The 23864-nt window shown below is 36.6% G+C and overlaps 1 protein-coding gene across 5 annotated transcripts in view; it reads left to right on the top strand.

Moving 5' to 3' along the window:
* The window catches only part of LOC150080903 (syntaxin-binding protein 5-like), a 795970-nt gene that overhangs the window by 348781 nt on the left and 423325 nt on the right, over positions 1–23864 (top strand). For all 5 annotated transcript variants that reach the window (XM_090381037.1, XM_090381035.1, XM_090381034.1 and 2 more), the window contains exon 15: positions 10239–10444. In XM_090381037.1, coding sequence (XP_090237163.1) covers positions 10239–10444 — 206 coding nt within the window. The remainder of the gene's footprint in view (positions 1–10238; positions 10445–23864) is intronic.

Genomic DNA, 23864 nt, shown 5'->3' with positions numbered 1-23864 from the left:
CGAGTGTTAAGTGTTCCAAAGCCTAATGCAGCGTTTCTCAAACTGTGTTCCACGGAACACTAGTGGTCCGTGAAAAATCGTAATTAATAATTAAAAAAATAAAATAAATAAATTTTGCATATTTGTAGTGCCACTTTTGTATCATTGTAATTTTTAACTTTTTTCTTTTTTTTTTTTTTTCTGGTTATTAATATACTGCCAGAGACTAATAATCGAATAGACCACAGAGCACTTTATTTTGGTGGACTTTTGCATAGAGAAGTATGCTTAGAGGTAATGACATCTACTAAAAAGTAGCAATGTAGTGATCTAATATGCCATTCATATGCGATTTAGCCTGGAGTACGTGGGTTGAAGGAGAGAGGGAAGCGAACCAATATCATAACTAAACTCACTTCCTTGTTTAAATTTTTTTTGGTAATTAGCAGTATTTCGAAATACTATTATTAAAATAAATGACCATGGATTTGTCGTTGAAAAAAGGAACTTTAAAACAAGAAGCAAGTACTTCTAGTATTGCAACTATGATTGATGAAAAAGAACACAATATTTTCACACTTCAAAATGAGGATGAACAAGCGCAGCCTTTTGTTTCCCAAAAATCCGAAGTGAAAAAAACAGGAACCAACTAATAAAAGACTAAAACAAAAGTATAATGACAGTTATTTAAATTTCGGCTTTATGTGTGTTGGAAATAGAGATGCTCCTAATGCACAGTGCGTCATAAAATATTACAAACAGTTCTTTGGCTCCCACTAAACTTGTGTTTTTTTGTAAATGTTCCCTAAATGTATATGTGTTCCGTCAATATATTATGAGACAAAAAGTGTTTCATGACTAAAAATGTTTGGGAAATGCTGGTCTAATGACAGCCTGATCAAGCCTGATGATTCTTAGCACCTCTACCATTGAGCTAATCTTCGTGTTGCCATAGGTAGTAGCTCGCAGGTCTCTGGGTAATGAGCACCATTTATTTTGTTATGAAGCCATGTTGAGGGAATGGACCAGAGTCTGCCGCACTGTTCCACTATGGGTTGGCAGATTTTAGATCAATTTAGTCTGGTGTTTAACTTTGATTTTTTCATCATGGGTGACCCTGCTAAGAGTATACACTCCTGGTGGCATAGGTCTCAACTTTACTGAGTCGCAAACACTCCCACCACAATAAGGCATCGATCCATGGGAGTGATATACTGTTTTTTAATAATATGTAATATTCAGTACACAAAACAATACTTAAAAGCCATTTTGAATATGACCGAATAAAATTATTCAAGAATCCTTTCAAAGAGTAACAAATACTAATGATCATTTTGAATGTTCTTAGCAAGAAAATAATTGTTACTAATTGAGATGGTTAAGAAAATGTAATTACTGCTAAATCATGAATGAATTGATTATAACCTCATGATTATGCAGATCACTACACACTACTAATCATTCAAATATAATTTTATAATTGGAAATTAATTATCCTCTTGCTTAAGACAGTATCATTTGACTCATTCAGTTATATTTATCACTAAAATAATTTGTAGTCAGGTGGTGATTTGCATAATCATACCCACTATTCATTTGAATGATATGAATGTAATCCAGTGAATTGTCATAATTGAACGAATCAATTATAACTTCCCAATTATGCCCATCTCTATTATATACTATCTATAAAATATATAAGATTAAAAATCTAAAAAAACATGGTAAATGACATTAAAAATAAACTAGCATTAAACAATCTGAAGCTTTTAGTTGTGAAAATGCTCCTTACATCAGCAAACAATCACACACACACACCTCATGGAAACTTATTTATGACATCATAACTTGTTAAATTGATAAAGATTTGTAGTAACGCAGTTTTAGTTTCTATGGAAATTCTTTGAATAGTGACCTATAAAAATTAATCGCTTGCTCTTTGTGAACAGAAATATGGTTGTGGGTACTAGAATAAATTGGTTAGACTTAGGGTTATTGTCCTCATTTAATTAATCTCTACCCATTAATTGCAGTCCTACTTAGTATGCCAGAGATCGTCTTGAACTTATAACCACTTATCCAGGAGTGAAGATTGCTGCTCTCATTATTGAATGAAACTATCCAAGCAAGTACCATTTGCCATTAATGGTATTTTACATTATAGCCAGTGGATTGTTGAATAGACAGTTAATATGAGTGCAGTGTAGAGGCATAACTACAGATATTAGGGTAATACTGAGTTTGCTCAAGATGGATGTCAAAATATCTTTCAGTTCTGAACAACATGAGTGAAGTTGTTGAAGGCAAATTAAAAATTATTGATAATCCAGATTGTTTTTATAATCTTTAGTTACTAGAGATGAAACATTACTCCAAAATCACTGTTAATCAAGATTAGAATAAGGAGTTTTTGATTCATCCTCCTCACAATTTACAAACCCTGGATAAATATCAGCATCAGTTTTGTTAGAGTTAAAAGAATTATTACTGATAGATTATCTGTTACCTAAAACATTAGTCACAGGGGAATATTACACTAATTCTTTGCCAAAATTAAAAACATCAATCCGGGAAGAACATTGACTCAGTGTCTTGTTGCTTCATGATAGTGCTTCTGTTCAAAAAAGGTAGATTTGAAAGAGTGTGGATTCAGAAAATTCAAGTGTGTTGGTTCAAAATTAAACAGGGGAAAATTCAAAAGTGTGGGTTCAAAATTAACCACTCCCTACCATTAGTTTTGATTTAAAAACCTTGAAGGATTCGTTTTAAGAAGGTGAGAATTTAAAAGAATAGTTTGAGGACTTGCATTACTTCACATTGTTTATTTTTATTTTTTCATTTCTTTACGTATTTAGCTTGTAAAGGCTAAATAAAGACAACTATTAAATCTAACTAAAATCTTTCAAGAACAGGAGGAATTAAGGGAGTTTTTCACACTGTGGCTTAGTAAGTCTCAGGTGTGTTGCACGGTTTTTCATCCAGAAAAATGTGTGCACTCTATAGGCATAATACACTGATGCCTTATAGTACTAGTTGCTTTGAAGAAAAAAAAAAAGAAAAAGAATGAAAAGATTAATTAGAGAGGTTATATTCTAACTTCAGTTGTTTAAGCATGCACTGATCAGTACTGTACTTTGCTAAAATTTTACTATTTAGTAATATCATGATAACAATCTAATTGAACTTAGGAATTCCATTAAGCAATTACGAATAAAATTGATATTAGGATAAAATGCATTAAAAAAAACTATTTCATTGCAGTGCCAGTCTAACGTCTAATTTTATCCATTTATAATTTTTTAAATTATAAATGGATAATGACAATGAACAAATATAGCTTTTGAAAAACAGTTTTTTCTGTTTTTAAAATAGTCGTACAGAGCTTCACTGCACATGCCTAATTGTGCTTGAGCCTTCTTTACACTCTGCATCTCAATCTCTCAAAACTACTTAACTTAAACAGGCCTTCTCTCTCTCTCTCTCTCTCTCTCTCTCTCTCTCTCTCTCTCTCTCTCTGTGTAACTTTATTAATGCTTTAACTTCCCTTTATGGCATGGTCACTGGTGGCACTGCTGCTGCCTCCACATGGTGGGGCTAAAAACCTGGAGAAGGAAACCATTCTTCCATGGCTGAAAGGAGCAACAATGGATAAAACAAAACACCACTCTACTCTGATACAGAATTTTCTGACAGGCAAAATTATCTGCAAGCATCAAATGTGGGGGGGGGGGAGACTGTACTAATCATGCCTCTTCTCTTGCTAATTGTGCACTATTAATGCTTAGTAAGCATTTCCAATTGAGAAATGTCTTTAAAATGCTGCTGGCTCTCCAGAAGCAGTTCAGAGATTGCAATCATAGGATCTGCTATTTGAAATGACTGAACACTGGCATGCTGAAAGAGTACTGGAATCATCTATCTTTGGAAGAATTCCCACATGTACCTCCCTGAACTTCTCTAATAGTGTTATAGCAGAGTGGGATCTCCTTGATTTATCAGAGGAAGAAATTGCAAAAGAATTAAAAGATCAAAATATAGTGAACACTAAAAGAATAGTCATAAAAAAGATGGAGCTTGTTTTTACTCACACAATCATCCTTTAATTTGAAATACCAAATCTGCTGATATCTATAAAAGCTAAGTACCTAGGGTGCCAAGGGCAATCTTACATTCCTAACCCAGTCCAATTTCAAGAAATTTGGTCACTCACAAACAGCCTGCAGAGATATAGCCACCTCTGCTTCATTTGGATCAAAGAACACCCGTGCAAATTGTGCTGCTGAAATCCAAAGTTGCCCAAACTGCCATGGTAAACATACTTCCTTTTCAAAGGTCTGCATCCACTGGAAACAAGACAAAAAAAATTTTTAAATATAAAATTGAGCATAGAGTCTCTTATCAAGAAGCAAAGAAATTGTTTCCCATTACTTGCTAAATTATCAAGGAATGTATTAGTAGTTCAAAAGCTACATCCTATAGTAACTCAAACTGGCGGCTCTGTCCTTCCTAAGACTTCAGTATCAGACTGGGCAAAATTACTTCTCTCCTCACCAAAAGAACAGCTTCCTCAAGAGTATATGACATTAACAAGTATTATTAGTGGTATATTCATGCTGTGAATATCCCACTAACAGTGTCTCTGGATAAAAATTCTATTCCACAACCAACAGATTGAATCATAAGCTTAGAACTGGCAACTTTCTGATTTTGGTGATTTAGTCAACTACCCATTATGGGTTTCTCTATATCTAAAAAAAAAAGGACAATTAATTGAAAAATTTCTTGACAAACATAACGATGTTACTAAACACTGGTTCTCTCACTTAGATGCTTATGTCATCGCAATTGAAGTCTGCAATTGACCTTTCAATATGTTCTCCCACTTTATTTCCTTTTGCTGAATGAACGATTGCTGACAATTCTCGTAGTAGTGACCACTTAAACTCTGGACAAAGTCTCCTCCTCAAATTGACATGCAGACAGCCTGGAAATTCAACAAAGCAAATTGTATGAAATATCAGAAGTGGCACATTTAAATGCATTCCCACAAAATTGATCTGCAGTAAACTGTATTACAACAACAGATCACACAAGTAGCAGAATCCTTAATACTTATGTCCTTCACTAAAATCTGGCTCCATCTGAAAGTGTGGTGGAATGAAGCCTGTAGCAAAAAAAGGAAGGAAAGAAATACATGTTGGAATATATTTTGCAAACACCTAACCACTACTAATTTCATATAGTTTAAGAAAGCAAGGACTAAAACTCACATATTATATGACAAATGAATGGGGGGGAAGCAGGGACTGATTATGCTACCACTCTAAACATTATTCACAGATATTGCCCAATCTGGAACAAAATCAAAAGAATTAATGGTAGATGCCCTCCTGTAACCACGTTGTGATACTACACCTTAATGGAGTAAAAACTGTTAAGACCTTGATATTGTTTGAATCACTTTCAGCTATAATGCTTATGAATCGGTCTTTCAGTCATATAAAACCTGATTTAAGTGAGGGTTTCTTAAATGCACTTCTACAACTGTACAGCAGAATTTTTTCAGAGAATTATTATTGTTATCCTAAAAGCCGGTGCCATTATTATATGTTTGCCTTTCTGAAACTAGGGCAAGACCACACAATGACCAAAAAGTAATCCTATTACTGTAACTAGTTTTTCAGAGAAAATATTGAAAAAAAAAATCTATTCCAAACTGATATGGTTCCTAGAGACAGAAAATATATTAAGTCCAAATCAACACGGCTTTCGAAAGAGTAGTCAACGCCTGATATTATGATCAAAGCTGAGGCATATATTCAAGATGCTTTCCTCTGGAATGAACACCTAGATGGGATGTGTCTTGACATTTAAAAAAAAAGTATTCAATACAATGTGGCAGTTTGGGATTCTGCAAGTCCTATGAGTATAAGGGTAATCCCAAAAGTAATGCACAGAAAGAGTTTAATTTAGTCAATAACATAATTTACACTAAAACCGTCAGTATTCTCCTTCATGCCTTTTGACTGCTTCCCTTGTTTGGGAAATTTTTGAATGCTGATTAACTTAAGCTGTCTGATGCTTTGGGTGACAGCTGCACTTAATGCTTCTAAAGATAGAAATCTTTGTCCATCTAATAGGTTCCTTGAGCTTAGGAAATAGATGGTAATCATAAGGAGGGGGAGTGCTTCCCATTTGTAATCATTGAAAATATACTGTACAGACAGTATATGATATTGAGGCCTTGCATTGTCATGCAGTTCAAGCATACTAGCTTCCAATATCTGTCTGCTTCTGACATATTGTCAGGTATAATTTCTAAAAAAAAGTTGCATAGTAGTTTCCTGTTACTGATCTTCTAAGTGATTAGCAGCAGTAATGCTCTCATAATCTTAAGCCATAATGACCATTTATTTTGCCTTTGATTTTTGCTGGTGACATTTAGAGAGGTGCAGTGATGATGGATGCCTCCACTGGCTGATTGCAGCTGTAGTTCAGGTTCAAAGTCGTGTCCACGTCTCCTCAATGGTAACGAGTTTTAAAAATCCTTCGCCTTCTTGTTGGAAATGTTAATGAAACTATATTGCAATTTCTTTACACTTTATTCATTCATCTGACGGCAAATGTGTGACCCATTGAGCGACATCTTTCGATATTCCAGATTAGTCACAGTACTCTTGCCACTTTGTGCCCGTTGTTTTGCTGCTCTAGTTTGGGGCATGATACTTTAAATTAATAAAATCAGTAAATTAAATTAATTAAATGTCAATACTACGCTATCTAATAGAAACAGTGAAGCGTATTACTCTATAAATTATACGTTAGAGCTACCTATTTCTGCACATCCATGTTCCTCAAAAATGATGGTAATAATGACTGCCAATGTGTTGTCCATAAAAGTTCTCATCTACCTGAGCATGACTAAACCTTTGAGACCAATGTGAGTTAGTGATCTACTGTTGACTAGCAACATGCTTCCTGCAACAAATTATAAGTGTGTCAGCGTTAAACCACATAAAATTTCAATTTTGATAAAAGCAATATCATAATTTTTAAAAGCCTCTATCTTGAACTTTTTGACTGTCTGAATAATTTCAGGTATATTTCCATGCTACTCTCTCCCACGTATAACAAGAAGAAACAGTTCCTTAAGGCTCTGTGCTAAGTGCCATACTCCCCTTCATCAGGATCAGTTCTATAACTAAATGTATACCTGACAGTTGAAGCATATTTGTATGCAGATGACCTTGTCGTCTTATGTTTCTCGAAATATGTGCCTAATTGCAAGGTACCTACACGACACCATAAGGAGATTAGTTTTCAAAGAGGAATAATGGTTATCAAATGTCTAAGCAAAATAAAACCACAATACATACTCTTGAACCAGATCTCCAAATGGATTCCCACCAAATTACTTTCAAACATAGTATTACACTTAGGTCTAATACTTGATAAAAAAAATAATAAATAAATTTTCTTGAACATAACAAACATGTCCATGAGTTGTCCTAAGAAACTAAATATCTTCTGAGTAATTTTCGCTATGTCTTGGAATACAGACTGTTACATGCTGGTTCATCAGTAACAGTTTCTTATTAGGTCTCATTTGGATTACAGCAGCATATCTGTAGCCCAAACAAGACCTTCTGTATATGTCTCATCCAGACAAAGTGTACTGAAATTACTTGATCCCTTATGTCACAGTGATCTCCAAATTTTGTTTACGAGACTTTTGCACATTACCTGTTCAGAGCCTCTATATGGAGGCCTATGAACCTCCATTTTATCTAAAATGTCCTATTTGAGCCCTCGGCTAAAATTAGCTGTCTCTCAAATCATCCCATATTACCATATGGGCAGAGGTGGATTTAACGGCGTGCGCCTGCACCCTGGGCCCCGACTTCTGAAGGGCCCACGCAAAACCCCAAAAAATTATTTGAACATATTAGTTCAACTAATAGTTGAAGTAATATGTTCAACTATTAGTTCAAAACTTTGTGATTATTATTAATTATATTATACATATATTATTCAAATTTTATTGGAAATAAAACATTAATAGTACATAATATTTTTTATTTATTTAAAAAAATGGTTAACATGTATTTTTATTTTCCTTGTCTCTCTCTTTTTTTTAAGCGGCCCAATATTTTCTTCTGCGCCCGGGGCCTCAACCGACCTTAATCTGCTCCTGCATATGGGATGATTGATATGAACACTTCTGTGTACTAGCATAGAAACTGCATCATAGCATTTACCCCGACATACATTAATAACCATTTTCAGCAATGTTGAAAGACTTTCCTTTTAGGTATTATCATCAGGCAATTATAGCTCACTCTTTTCAGTGTAGTAGTTTCACCTAGTTATACACAGATGGTTCTAAGACAGACAGCAAAGTTGGTGCACCTGTAGTTCTGCCAAACCACATCATCTCCCAACAACTTCCTCTGGAATATAGTTCTTTTACAGTGACAGTATAATTACTGTAAGAATCCCATATCCTACATGCCATGTTTCTAGCCTTTCTAACACTTACTATATTCTCAAACTGTTACATACACTGCCCTACCAATAATATTTGGATCCTACCCTCTGTTGATAATTGGTCACATCTTACCCGCTAGCTGGGTGGGCAAAGTGCCTGCCGGCAACCCAAAGGTCGCGGGTTCGAATCCCGCCTCGGGCTTGGATCAAAGTACTGCAAAAACTTTGGGAGGTGCACTATGGCCACAGAAGCCGATGTGCCAACAACTACAAAAAAAAAAAAAAAAAAAAAAAACATCTTACCCAAACACCATGTGTGTCAGACAGCTATGAATATTCCCGTAGACCTTCAAGGAAACATTAGTACAATTGTGAATGCAAGATGCCATGCTTGACAGAGTTGTTTTGGATGAAATCACGAATGCTGAGGCCTGTCTAGACGACTCATACAGTATTGTGTTGTCTAATTTGTGGCAGCATATTCAGCACCTATATCAGCAAAACAGCACAGCAAGTCATACTGCTCATATTGTGATGGACTGGTTTGAGGACATGAGCATCAAAAAGTTTTACTGGCAGGTTTAACAAGAACCAAGTATAATATATTTTGACCATGAAGGTGCTCCTAAATTTTTGAAAATAAATAAAAACCCCTAAAAGCCAGGTATAGAAAATAAAAAGATGGCCAAAGGTGTGAATCGAGCATCCACCATGGCTGTAAACAGTACCTTCTATGCTGGTGTGTTGTTATGTTGGAAAATGGATGCTATGATTCAACTTCCCATATTGCTTTATCGTGGTGGCTTTGCATTATTAACTAAACATAAGACTGGCCTGTAACTGACTGTTTTACTCAAAGTAATCAGTAAGATTCACTCTTTGTGTATTCAAGAAATGGAGTCTACTATTGCCTTTCCTGCTGACTGAACATAATAAAATTCTTTGGGTGGCAGAGATTGTGTGTTTCCTGGTCATGCTTTGCTCCTTGGACCCTGGAACAAAAAGAGTGTACCCACAGTTCATTAATAATTATGAAGATGTTCTCAAGGTGCTGTCTAAACCTCTCCAAAATATGTTGTGATGTCTCTGCACAAAGGGTTTACAATGATTGGAATTTATGGAAGTCATTGTGCAGAAACCTTTCTCAGCTTATACCAACTGCTTAGTATACTGTGTACACTTTTAGATATTGCAGCAGGCTCAGCAATACAATTAACAGGCCTTTGGAAACCTTTCATTACTGTTTCTGAATGACACAACCCGAACAACAATCTTCACTGTTTCATCCATGTCGGCAGAAAATAATAAAATGGAGAAATCACAATTTCATGCCATTATCAAGTATTTGAAATTAAAAAGCATGCTTGCAACAGACAGAATGTTCTTATATATCATCATGGCAGTCCATACTGGTATGTTACCAGCATGGAGTGCCGTACTGGGAGATTCTGCTTCTGCATATTCCACTATTGTTAGTGTGTTTTCAAATTTTACTCTTCGAAAAAAGAGTGTTGAATGATAGCTCATCAAGGTCAACCATCCAGTGTTTTTGAATGAAGTTTACATTACAGATAGATATAGGTTATATCAAAACTCTGAAAAAAAAATTAATTTTGATGTCTTATGAGTTAAATTTTATATTGTCAGTGGTTTTTTTTTTTTTTTTTTTACTGTCTCTGATTCCCCTCCCTACCATTACCCCAGATAATTCTGAAATTAATAATTTGTTCTTTCAACTTTTTTCTTACTCATCTTTTTCCTGCTTTATTTAGTCTCACTTCAGGTATTATACAAGTTAAAAACTTCAAAAGTGTTTGAAAGACCAAAAGCTAGGAGCTTAGATGGACAAGAGGAGGACCCTTTTGCCATTGATCAAGTAGCTTTTTGCCCAGAAAGTAGGATTTTATGTGTTGCAGGAGCTAGTTCTCATGTTATGGTATTCAGATTTGTTAAACAAGAATCTGTATCAGAAATTCCAGTAAGTGTTTCTCAATACATATGTCATGCAAAGTAGTTAATTATTATTGATACTGCTCTCTAACAGTCAACAGTATCAAAATAATATATCATGAAAATAATGATAATGGAAAATGTACCCTGTATACTGAGTACTACAGTTCAATGCAAGTCCATTGTATTGGACCCACACCCATAGTAACTGGAACTGCACCAGAACCTGACATGCACTGTTTGTACCCACAATCCCCCCCCCCAAAAAAACCCAACATATTAAGAAAATTTGTCTTAATTTTTTTATATTTAATTTAAAGGCAAACTTCCACACATCTGTTTTGCAATCGCCCTTTCTCAATTTGAATTTTTGCCCCTCGTGTGTAGTCTGAGCAAGAGGAAGAATCCCATCAGCATTGACCTTTCTCAGTCCATTCAAAGCCTTAAACACCTTAAACAGATTACCTCACAGGTGCTTAGTGAGCAAACCCAGTTTACAGAACTGATTGTAAAAGCATCCCTTTGTTCCCATCACTAATGTCGCCCTTCTATGTACTTGTTCCAGAAGCTCAACATCCTAAAAGGAGGCCTCCAGATCTGTATGCAGTACTCAAGATGTTTCCTGACCATCGCCTTATACAATGAGATAAAAAGGTAAACTGCAGCCATTATCAATCCGCTGCAGGATGGAAGCCTCCTCAACAATTCATGGGGGGAAACGGATCATAATCTGCCACACTGTCCAGTGCAGGTTGGCAGATCAACCGTATTTAGCAGTCAATGGCTTAAACCCTGGTTTCCTCAAAGAGCATGTGCTACTGCACTCCTGCTCTTGACCACTTGGGAGGCCTCACAATGGGATGATCATCTCCTTACCATCCGTGCTAGAAAAATTCCTGTATATCATTGACAAAGCCCTGTGAGCTCTCCTGGCAGACTGCACAGTTACCCCCCCCCCCAGTCTTCTTCATTTTCCACTACCCTGAGTGTAGTACCACACAGTTGGTATGTTATTGCTACCCATATGCAGCAATTTGCATTTGTGAATGTTAAACTTCAATTGCCATTTATCAGCTCATCTGCCTGACTTTTCTAGATCCTATTGCGGTAGCATATTGTCATTCCTGATCATTAACCACCCTGCCAACCTTTCTATCATTCTGCAAACCTGAATATTAAGCCTGATATGGCTTCATCAATATCATTGATAAATACAGAAAATAACAATATGCCCAACACTGAACCCTGGGGGACTCCACTAATAACATTATTCCATGAAGAGTAGTGTCCGTTGATTGCCACTCTCTGTCTTCTCCTACTCAACCGTCCCTTTATGCATAGCAGCAACTTGCCCTTAACACCACACTGCTCCAATTTGTACAGCAGTCTTTTATGTGCAACAGTATCAAAAGCTTTCCTGAAATCCAAGTATATCATATCAAAAATAACTTTTTTCATCTAGTTCCTTTGTGACCTCATTGTAGTATCCAGTCAAATTGACAAATTTCCCCTTAACAAACCCATGCTGTGTCTGAAGTATAATTACAGCATTGTCTTGATGATCCTGCATTACTTTAACCAGTAACTCTATTATTTTCCCTGAAAGCGTAGTTAAATTAACAGGTTTGTAATTACTCGTTTCACTCTTTGATGCCACTTTGTGAATTGGGGATACATTTGCACATCTCCAGTCCATGGGGGCCCTCCCCTGAATCCAAGGATGTTTTCTTAATTATGGCTAAGGGTTTGCTTACTTTCTTTGCTTCAATATAATATAATTTGATAGATCCCATCTGCCTCAGGTGACTTTCTTTTGTTTAACTTTTATAATTTCTCATAGTCTTTCCTCTCCGTTATTACAAAATCATTTAGCTCTCAGTTAGTGCTTGAAAAATTTCTGGCTTCCCCTTCCCTGAAGAATTCCTCATATGTGAATGTAAATGCAAAATACTCATTCAATTTTTCAGCAACCTGAATAAGCAGGTTCGTCGATAGTTGAATCATTGATATCAAGCTGATCAATATGATTCATCCTTTCCTTCTAGTGATTACATAAATAAAAAAGTCTTTGTTGTTTTTCTTTGCCTCCTTTGCCAAAAATTTCTCATTATCTTCCTTTTTTCGCCTAACCTCCTTTTTTGAATTGATTACAGACTACTTTGTCTACCTTAGACTTCTGTGTTGCCTGATAATTTATATGCAACCCATGCATTTTTCTTCTCTGCCATGAGTCTCATCATTTCATCTGACATTCATTTAGGATTATATCTTGAAGACTACTTTTAGTTGGTATGAAAGCCTTGCAGGTGCCTTCCATGCTTAATTCCCTGAATGCTTTCTATTTAGAAATTGCTAATTGTAACATCGGTTGGTTCCATTATATAGAATTTAAAAACTGTCTGAGACCAACATAGGCACTTTTACGGAATCAAAGACCCTTTCCTTTACCCCTGATGGTTACATCTTTAAGTAAATCCCGAATTAATATGCTGATCACTGCTACCTAGTGGTTCCTTTATCTGCTGATTCTTAATGCATGGATAATCACTGCCGATAATCAGATCAAGAGTATTACTCCCTCTGGTTGCTTCTCGAATATGCTGCTGTAGAAAATAGCCATCCAGTAAATCCACAAAAGTCTTGGTAGCCTGTGAGTAACCAACTTGCAAGTTCCAGTTAATATCTGGAAAGTTAACCCCCCCCCCAGACATTCTGATGTACTGGCCCACTCTATGTACTCATCATAGCCATAATGCCTATAACACACTCCTCTCATTTTGGCTTATTTTATTATTAAGTTGTTTTTGTTCATTTACCAGCCTTCTTACTTTGTTTCTTACTTCTATGTATGCTTTGAAACTGAAATCCCTGCCAGATCACCCCACGTGGACATCTGTTTTTGAGCCACGTTGGGGAAAATCTGTACAACACTTGCCAGACTGCCAATCCTCCATTCGGTATTCATATCCAAAGGCTACTTTGGAAATTAAGAGAACATGCTTGGATTCAGGGGAGGCCCCCATGGACTAGAGATTTGGACATAACATTAGATAATGTTGACCTATCACCAGGGATCTCCACCTTGGCATGCTTGTGTCCCAACCTGCGACTTTTCTCTTGACAACTGGGGAAAGGACAGCACTCCATTTTCAGCTCTTTTCAGCACACTAATCTGAACATTGATTTCTTGCCAGGCTATACAGATGGATCAAAATCAGAAGTGTCTGTGGGATCAGCAGCTATCTTCCCAGAAACCATATCTGAGCAAATATCCCACGAATGCAGCATATTCACTGCAGAGCTGCACACCATTGAGTTTAGCCTTGGAGCATATAGAAACCATCCACTACCAAAAATGTGTTATATGTACAGGTAACCTTCGTATAACACAGTAGTTTGATTCCTACAAAACCTCGTGTAATGCGAAACCACGTTATACGAGACTAAGAACCAGTACAAAAATGGGGTTACGTTCCAAAAGCTAACAAAAATACGCCATTTTTTTAATAACTATCTGAAACTTAATTTTTATAATAGTAATAACTTAATATTTTAACTATTATTTTTATAATAGTAGTAACTTAAATAGTAATAACTGAACAAACGATATAACTAACTAATAACTAACCTTACAAACTGTGATACTTATATGTCAGATAACGTACATTCATTTAATTAAAGAACACGACACGCACAAGTTGCAACAAACACAATATGCACAAGTGAGATATGGAGTAATAAGTTTCTGAAAATTTATTTGTTTTTAATATGATTGAATATTTCATGGAAGAGGAAACAGATTTCACCATAATAACATGAAAACCCAGAGAATTCCAGCTATCGGTACTATAGCAAATGCAAGAAGATCGAGTTTACTACCCTTTTATAATTGATTACACTAACAGAAAAGACCAATAAACCAGAAACTGCAAATTGTTTTTATTGTTTTATGGCAGTGACCTCCAGAAAAATATCATGAAGGCAATAAAAACTAGCAAGTCAACAGCAGGGTTTCACAAAAAGGAATGGAAACGTTGAAAATTACATCTAACGTAATAGCAGGGTTTTCCCAGCACAAAATCTCAAAAATATCGTGTTATGCTAGATTTCCCACAATTCTCAAACCGTTTTACAGCAAAACCTTTTTATATAAGTACCCTGTTGTGTGAGAATTTCCACAATTTATCAATCGTGTTAGAGCAAACCATGTTGTAGAAGTACCGTGTTATGCCCGTACCGATTCTCTCAGTTCATTGCAGACCTTATCGTCATTGAGGTTCAATTCTCATCCAGTCCTGTCCCGAATACAGCAGAGACTGCACCTCCTCTCTCAATCAGATTTTGATGTTCGTTTCTGCTGGATCCCTGGCCACATTGGGATATTAGGAAATGATTTGGCAGACACTGCAGCGAAATCAGTAACCTTTTTTAACTCATGCCTGTTAGTCCCTTGTACAGACTACAGGCCATTAATACGAAAGAAACTGTTTTTCCAATGGCAATACTTGCGACATGGGCAGGCTGCAAATAAGTTATATGAGATTAAGCCTTGTAATTGAACATTGGCAGTCTAGTCTACGCAGGAACCTCAGCAGATAGCAGTGTGTCACTTGACACACTGCTAACTGCTGAGGGCAGATGATCGTCCTATGTCTAAAAATTGTGACACCGTTTTAACAGTCCGTCATATTTTAATTGAATGTACATATTTTAGTAATGATCTTCGTTTGTGTTTAGCATTAGCATTAGTAGAGGCATTTGATGCAAGAAAGCAAGCTTATGCAGCATCAGCCAAAAAAATAAAAATAAAATAAAAATAAATAATTAATAAATAAATAAATAAATAAAAATAACCACTTCCACTTCACCCCTCTGTTCGTTCAAAATACCTGTCCAGCTGAGCCTTAAACTTATTTAGGCTATCAACTTCCACAACAAGGGATGGAAGTCTATTCCACCAACCAACCACCCGCTGGCTAAAGGCAAATTTCCTCACGTCTATCCTACATCTGTCTTTTCTCAATTTGAATTTATGCCCTCTCAGGTAATTATTCTGAGCAAGAGGAAGAATCCCATCAGCATTGAGCATGCTCAAACCATTCAAGGCTTTATACACCTCTATCAGATCACCTTGCTGGTGCCTAGTCCCCAGACACTGTAATTTGCAAAACTTAAGCCTTTCTTCGTAAGAGCACCCCTTTGTTCCATTCACTAATCTTGTTGCCCTTTTCTGTACTCGTTCCAGCATCTCTACATCCTTCTTGAAATGAGGCCTCCAGACCTGTATGCAGTACTCTAGGTGTGGCCTGACCATTGCCTTATACAAGGGAATAATCACCTCCTTATCCCTGCTAGAAAAATTCCTATATATCATCGACAATACACCATGAGCTACTCTTGCAGCCCGTCTGCACTGCTCAGAATCATATCTGCCTGAACAACCACCCCCAGGTCCCTTTCATTCTCTACCACTGTCAGTGTAGTACCACAGAGTTGATACGTTGCTCTGGGGTTGCTGTTTCCCATATGTAGTACTTTACATTTGTCAATGTTAAACTTCATTTGCCACCTCTCAGCCCATCTGCTCAACCTGTTTTACCCTTCTGTGTTGAGCCTTATACACCCAGACAGTTTTATCGGACAATGACGGTATGTCATATATATTTAAGTTTTTACAACTTATTAATTTATATAATTTTATCTAGAATGTTTTATGCTCTATAACTTTTATATCGTAAACTCTTATAAATATATATATCAATTTACTATAATATTGTATTTTTTTATTTTATTCCCTTTTGACTTGGCACAATATAGCCTCGGATGCTGATGCACCATAAAACTATTAAACAAACAAACAAACAACAAACAAATCTTACTTCTATTATTTCTCCTTCATTATAATAAAGTTTTAAACTTTTTAGTTTCAGATGAAAAAAAAAAACTATTTTATCTAATAAATGCAGTATAAATTTTTGTTTTAGAATAGACAGAGAGTTTCTTAAGTTCAGAAGTAATTTTTCCATCCACAACTGACCTGGAGGTGCTGTGCTAGTCTTGTAAACCAGACTGCAGTTAAATGCAGTATTGACTTACTTGAAGCTTCCAGTCCATCTGAATCTTTTTAAATTGCCGTAGAAATGCTACAATATTTTGTATTAAGTAAGCATTCAAAACATCAAGACTATGTTCTGCAATCTGTTCAGCAGTATTTCCCTAATCTGATTATACTGTGAGTGAATAGATTTGAATATTGTGATTAAGCTGTTCCATCTGGTTTTAGCTGTTTCCTTGAGAATTTTTAAGCAGTTTTATAGATTCGATTGTTTAAAATACATAAGAAAATGCACTGATTGCATTTTTTACGTTCAAGAAATTATTTGTATATTCTGCATCTTTAAATTCAAACATGTGATCAAAAATTGATTGTGTTTAGTAGATGTTCAGAACAGTGCAGATATTTAACACTTTTAATGGTGATATCATATTTGCTCCCTGATTGGTTACATAAACTAGTTTAGGGGAAAATCACTAATCCATATCCCTGAAGTCTTTGACTTATCACCAACTTAATATTGTCACCTGTTTTTTTTTTTTTTAGAGAAATATTCCGTTATATTGTACATCATACCCTTTCTTCCAAAGACCAAGTTCCATTAATGTAATGTAAAGTTAAACATAAATATCCACTTTTTCTAAAATCATCTGTCCACAAATCTAAAGGCACTGCCCCTACTATTTTACATAAAACTTCTTTGAGTTTGGGGGGTAGTATAGTATAGTGTGTTCGTGTCTAACAGCACCAGGGGTTTCCCCCATCTCCGCATTGCTTTCATTGTAGGTGTACCAGTTCACTGGCAAGGCCAGAGATTTAAAAGTGTATGGATTTTGTAAGTGCAGTATTGTGTTTCGTTGTTCTTCTGCCCATTTAGCCGCTAGACCCCTGCTGGGGCCCAACATTGTCCACACTATGCCTTGTGGAGGCAGACCAGGTACCCAGTAATTTTAAGTTTTACTCTGGCAGGTCCTGCCCTAATTTCCTGAGATTTCAGTGGCAAGGACTTATAAAAAAATAAATAAATAAAAATTAAAAAAATAAAAAATAATAATTCAATAGTATTGGGAAGTAGTCGCTGAAAGGTTAGGCCGAAAGGGGTTTTCATATGCATTTGGAATTTTGGCAATTTTTTTTAAAATTTTGACATCGTATGGGGCATTCGCTAGTGTTTAGGCAGAGTAGGGGGGAGGGAGGCTGAAGATGGGGGAAAAGTCAGAAATATGGAACCAATAGGGATGGCGACCCTAGGTCTCAAAGTTTTAAATTTAAATTTAGACTATGTGAGGTTACACTGTGAAAGTGAACAGAGTAGGGAAGATAGGGCTAGGGGGAGGAAATAGGAAGTAAGGGGTCGATAGAGGAGGTGACCCCTGTGGTCAGTGGGGCAGGTCCATGTCCCACCAGGAGGAAAAGGAGGGCGAGGAGGGGAAGAGACAGTGAAACCATCTCCTTCCCTCCCCAGGAAAGTGGAAAGAAAGTACCGCGCAAGCGAGCACAGATATAGCCTGTGGCGTTGGCAGCAGAGCTGCAATGAGGTCAAGTCCATGGTAGGTCTTCTTTTTAAGTTCTACTTCTTCTAAAGAGATGTCAACTTCTAGGGTTGTAGGTCATTCCTGGGACAAGTCCTGTACTTTCAGTCTGTCATCAAAACCAAATAACAACAACAACAACAACCTGATATACCATCATCAGTATCATTAATAAATACAGAAAACAACAATGGACCCAACGTTGAACCATGAGGGACTCCACTAATAACATTAGTCCACAGAGAGCAGTGTCCATTGATTACCACTCTGTCTTCTCCCACTCAACCATCCCTTTATCCATAGCAGCAATTTGCCTCCAGTGCCACACTGTGTCAATTTGTGCAGTAGTCTTCCATGTGCAACGGTATCAAAAGCCTTTCTAAGATCCAAATATATGATATCAAAGTCATTCCCTGCATCCAGTTCCTTTGTGACCACATAATATCCAATCAAATTGGTCAGGCAAGATTTCCCCTTAACAAAACCATGCTGTGCTCAAGCTGTAACTGAAGTCTTGTCTAGATGATCCTGCAGTGCTTCTTTAACCAGTGCCTCCATTAATTTCCCTGGAACAGAAGTTAAACTAAGAGGCCTGTAATTTCCTGTGTCTCCCTTTGATCCTTCTTTGTGAATTGGGGTCACATTTGCACATCTCCAGTACATGGGTACCTCCGCTTAGTCCAAGGAAGTTCTCTTAATTATGGGTAAGGATTTGCTTACTTCCTTTGCTGTCTCCTTTAATATAACTGGATAGATTCCATCTACCCCAGGTGCCTTTTTTATGTTTTTCTTCAACAATTTCTCCTCCACTTTCCTCTCCATTATTACAGAATCATCTAGCTCACTGCCAAGAGTTTAATTCACCTCTGGCATTCCACTCCCTGAATAACTCCTCGTGTGAATGTAGATGCAAAATACTCATTTAGTTTGTTAGCCTAACCTAACCTAACTTTAGCTATCTGACCAGGATCAGCAACAGTTGAACCATCGATATCCAGTGAACCAATCTGATTCATCCTCTTCTTTCTAGAGTTTACATAAATAATGAATTCTTTGCTGTTTTTCTTTGCAGCCTTTGCCTGCCTAACCTCCTTTGTGACTTTTTTACAGACCATCTTATATCTATCATAGGCTTCCGTGTCACCCATTAATTGATATGTATCCCATGCATTTTTCTTCTCTGCCCCATGCCTCATTAGTTCATCTGACATCCATTTAGGCCTAAACCTTGAACAATAATTCTTATTTGTATGAAAAGCCTAGTAGCTTCCAAGATTATTTCTTTGAATACTTCCCATTTTGAATTTGCTGTTGGTAACATCATCAGTTGGCCCCACTGTATAGAATTTAAATACTGTCTCAAATCTCTGTAGTTGCCTTTATGAAAGCAAAAACCCTTCCCTTTACCTCTGATGATAGTTACCTCTTTGAGTAAATCCCATTTCAGCACACTGATCACTGCTACCTATTGGTTCCTTTATCTGCAGATTCTTAGTGCATGAAGAATCACTACTAATAATCAGATCAAGATTATTACTCCCTTAGTTGCCTCCCGGACATGCTGCTGTAGAAAACAATCATCCAATCAATCCACAAAGGCCTTGTTAGTGTGTGAGTGATCAAACCGCAAATTCCAGTCAATATTTCCCCCATTTTAAGAACTCTCTGATTTACTGGTCCACTCTATTTCCCTTTACAATTGTTTATTATACTCATCAGAGTCATTAGGCCTATAACACACTGCTACTCTCAATTTTGATTTCCCAGTGCTTATGTCACACCAAACTGACTCGACACTGCACTGTATAGCCATGTCGATTGGCTGTACTTCCTTGGGTTTTGTGTTTCTTATCTAATAGCATAACCCCTCCTCCTTTCCTATCCTTCCTGAACACATTGTACTCCCCAAATTCCATTTCTGCATTCCTTATGTGTGTGTGTGTCTCTGATATCCCAACAATTTCTGCCTTTGATTTTTTGACCAACACCACAAATTCATCAAATTTATTTTCCAAACTCCTAACATTGGTGTACACGCAAGTATACCTGCACCTGTTTCTATTCTTAGCTACCCTAACACAGCCCTTGTGTTTACTTGTACGACAATGACTCCCAGCAGTCTCAGAAATCCCCTGCATCTTGTTTTCAAGGCTGCTGTTCATTCCAGTAGAAGCAGTGCAAGAAGCACTTTCACCTCTGCCAGCGGCTACCGTTAATCTATCAGTCAGTGTATCCCCCCCCAAGCTAGCCATTTTCCGCTCCACCTAACACTGCCTCGATGGCATCAACAAATATTCTTGCACACTTTCTATTTAAGTGTATCCCATCCCTGTAGAAGTAGTCTCTCCTGTTAACAAGCACAGACCAGGCTGAGAAAAATTCTACCTCTTGAGCCTTGCACAATCTCTCCAGGGCCAAATTGATCGACAAAGCTCTCATAATATACTCCCTCTTATCGTCTTTTTGGGCAGAATTGCAGGCACTTTCAAATTCAACCCTAATTCATGGCTTTTTTTTCAACAGTGATCTGTACTTAAGTAATTCCGACAGTCTCCTACTGTTAATATCATTAGTGTCAACATGTACAACAATATCCCCTTTTGTGCCCTTAAAAGATGATATATATGTGCCCTTATATGATGATATATTATAGATGATATATTTTGTGCCCTTAAAAGATGGTAGATGATGTATTGATGATGATGATACAGTAGTAGGATGAATCACATGTACATATAGGAGAAGGTTGTATGATTTTGCCTGTGAACTGTCACAACAGTACAGTGGTTTCACCACTTATCACCCATTTGGAAATGGCTTAGTTCAAGTAATTTCGGTGACTAGAGGAATTTCTAAAGTAAATTTCTCAGGTGGAGGAAATAGACCAGAAATGCAGCATATTCAGGTTGTCCCTGTGAGTTATTGCAGGTTTTTTTGCCCACAATCGCATACATACTTGTACAGACATATACAGTGGCACGATATGGTCTAAGTCACTGATGTGCCTAAAATTCAACAACAGTAACATGAATTGGTGCAGTGAATGCTGCCGGCATGTTATTTGTGTAGACGCGATTCAATTTTCAGTGTAGATGTACATGCACTTTAGTGATGATGTCAGAATTGTACAGGATGGAACCAACAACAAGAATACTAGGACTATCAGTTAGGGGTAAAAGTAAAGTCATTCAGGCCACATAAAAGGGTGACAAGAAAAAGAAATCTGTAATTGCTGTTGAGTGTGGAATTCCTAATAAGTTTTTAATTTAAAAATGTATACAGATAAAACAAAAAGTTAGCCATAAAAATGAACGAGAAGTGCAAGTTGTCCATATATGACCATTTTTATTTGAAGTGATTTTCTCAATGCCAAGAAAAGAACTTTACAAAATAGGACACTTATTCGTGGAAAGGCTGAACAATTTGAAAAAAATCTTAATAACAAAGTGTATAAAGCAAATACAGTTAAACCTCCCAAATCCAGAAATCCATTATTCGGTACCCCATTTTCTAACTATGTTCAGGGAAATGGGCTATTATGGCAGATTTATTTCTCAGATTTGCCATCTGCCAAAACAGAACATCACAGCTGATTGCTCAGGAGTATTTATTTACTTCAGAGCCTTAAATTTTTACCATGCTCAATTTAAATCAATAAATTTGTTAGATTGTTGAATTGTCTACTGCTATGCTTGAATATCAATTCATCGCATCACTGAGTCACCAGATAAGTGACTCATTGAAACAATGGAAACCTAGCATGTGAAGCATTAGTTGAGATAACAATTCACTTTTTTTAGTGGATGTTTGTGTTTGACATCAAAATATAGCGGCTTTCATCTTATGAGGTAATTATGTATGTGGAAAAGATTGTGTTATAAAGGACACCCAATGTTGGGACTCTAGTGAAACAAAAAGTTTTGTCATATTAATGAAAGGGCACATTTCTTATGTTTGGTCATAGGTTATGAAAAATATTAGTGACATCATTAGGTATATGCTAGTGCTGTTCAACCAATTTGGGCAGTCGGCCCTTGGGTGGATAATATTTATTTTATGGATGTATGGCTGGTTGAGTTGATGAGATTAGCTTTGTCCCCTCCCCAAAGAAAAATTTTAGGACATTTTTCTTTTAAAATGCATCTATAATTAGTATTTAAGAGTTTTTCTCCTGATTTCAGTTAACTGATGTAAAATAATGAATGACTCATTTTACTGCAGCTGTACATGCATGAATGTTTATAATACTGTTTTTCTCTGTGGTGCATAAAATGCATTATAAAATGCATTGCCATGTCCAAACCATGTTTATAAGCAGTTGACTAGTTGATGGTATGGCATCTAATTTTTTCTATACTTTAATAGCAATAAATATCAATATACTTTAATAGCATTGAACATGGTATTAAATATGTGGTAATGAAATGGTAGCAATGTTTTTATTTTATTGATACAGAGAGTTAATTTTTTTTTTTTTTTTTTTTTTGCATGTGTGTCTGAATTTGCAACAGGTGGTTTTGGAATTTTCCCAAGTAACTAATTTTTTCAAATTCATTTACATTGTCAATGCATTTTGAGATTATAAGTATATGTAGCTGTAAATAAATCATAATGTGTATTCTTAAATGATTGTTGTTAAAATAATTTTAATTGAAGTCTTTCATCAGGGGATGGGTATTTTTGATTGTGTAGAAAAGGTAAATGGCCCAGTGTTCAAAATGGATAATTTTATGAAATGGAACAATTGTCAGGTTAACATGACATTATTGATGAGCATGATGAACCAGAGTGATCTTCCATTATTGGGGCATTCATTCTGATCTCTGGAGGTCAAACAGTACAAGTGTAGACAACAAACAACAATGAGTTTCCCTTCCAAATTATATTCTTAATTATGTTTTATTATACAGTTACTGTCCTATGAAATATTTACTTTACTTTCCATTTACAGGCAGTTAGCATTTTAGCATTAGCATTAGTAGAGGCATTTGATGCAAGAAAGCAAGCTTATGCAGCATCAGCCAAAAAAAAAAAAAAAAAAAAAAAAAAAGTAACATAAATAAATAAAAATAACCACTTCCACTTCACCCCTCTGTTCGTTCGAAATACCTGTCCAGCTGAGCCTTAAACTTATTTAGGCTATCAACTTCCACGACAAGGGATGGAAGTCTGTTCCACCCACCAACCACCCGCTGGCTAAAGGCAAATTTCCGCACATCTATCCTACATCTGTCTTTCCTCAATTTGAATTTATGCCCTCTCAGGTGATTTTTCTGAGCTAGAGGAAGAATCCCATCAGCATTGAGCATGCTCAAACCATTCAAGGCTTTGTACACCTCTATCAGATCACCCCGCTGGTGCCTAGTTTCCAGACACTGTAATTTGCAAAACTTAAGCCTTTCTTCGTAAGAGAACCCCTTTGTCCCATTCACCAATCTAGTTGCCCTTCTCTGTACTCGTTCCAGCAGCTCTACATCCTTCCTGAAATGAGGCCTCCAGGCCTGTATACAGTACTCTAGGTGTGGCCTGACCATTGCCTTATACAAGGGAATAATCACCTCCTTATCCCTGCTAGAAAAATTTCTATATATCATTGACAATACACCATGAGCTACTCTTGCAGCTCGTCTGCACTGCTCAGAGAACTTCATATCTGCCTGCACCACCACCCCCAGGTCCCTTTCATTCTCTACCACTGTCAGTGTAGTACCACAGAGTTGATACGTTGCTCTGGGGTTGCTGTTTCCCATATGTAGTACTTTACATTTGTCAATGTTAAACTTCATTTGCCACCTCGAAGCCCATCTGCTCAACCTTTCCAAATCCTGTTGCAGCAGCATAGTGTCAGTAGTGTCCTTGAC

The sequence above is a fragment of the Mastigoproctus giganteus genome, chromosome 9 (assembly GCF_048544385.1).
Source record: "Mastigoproctus giganteus isolate SK-2022 chromosome 9, ASM4854438v1, whole genome shotgun sequence".
Classification (NCBI taxonomy): Eukaryota; Metazoa; Arthropoda; class Arachnida; order Uropygi; family Thelyphonidae; genus Mastigoproctus; species Mastigoproctus giganteus.
The sequence above is the reverse complement of the archived record's forward strand: the minus strand, read 5'-3'. Positions and strand labels throughout refer to the sequence as shown.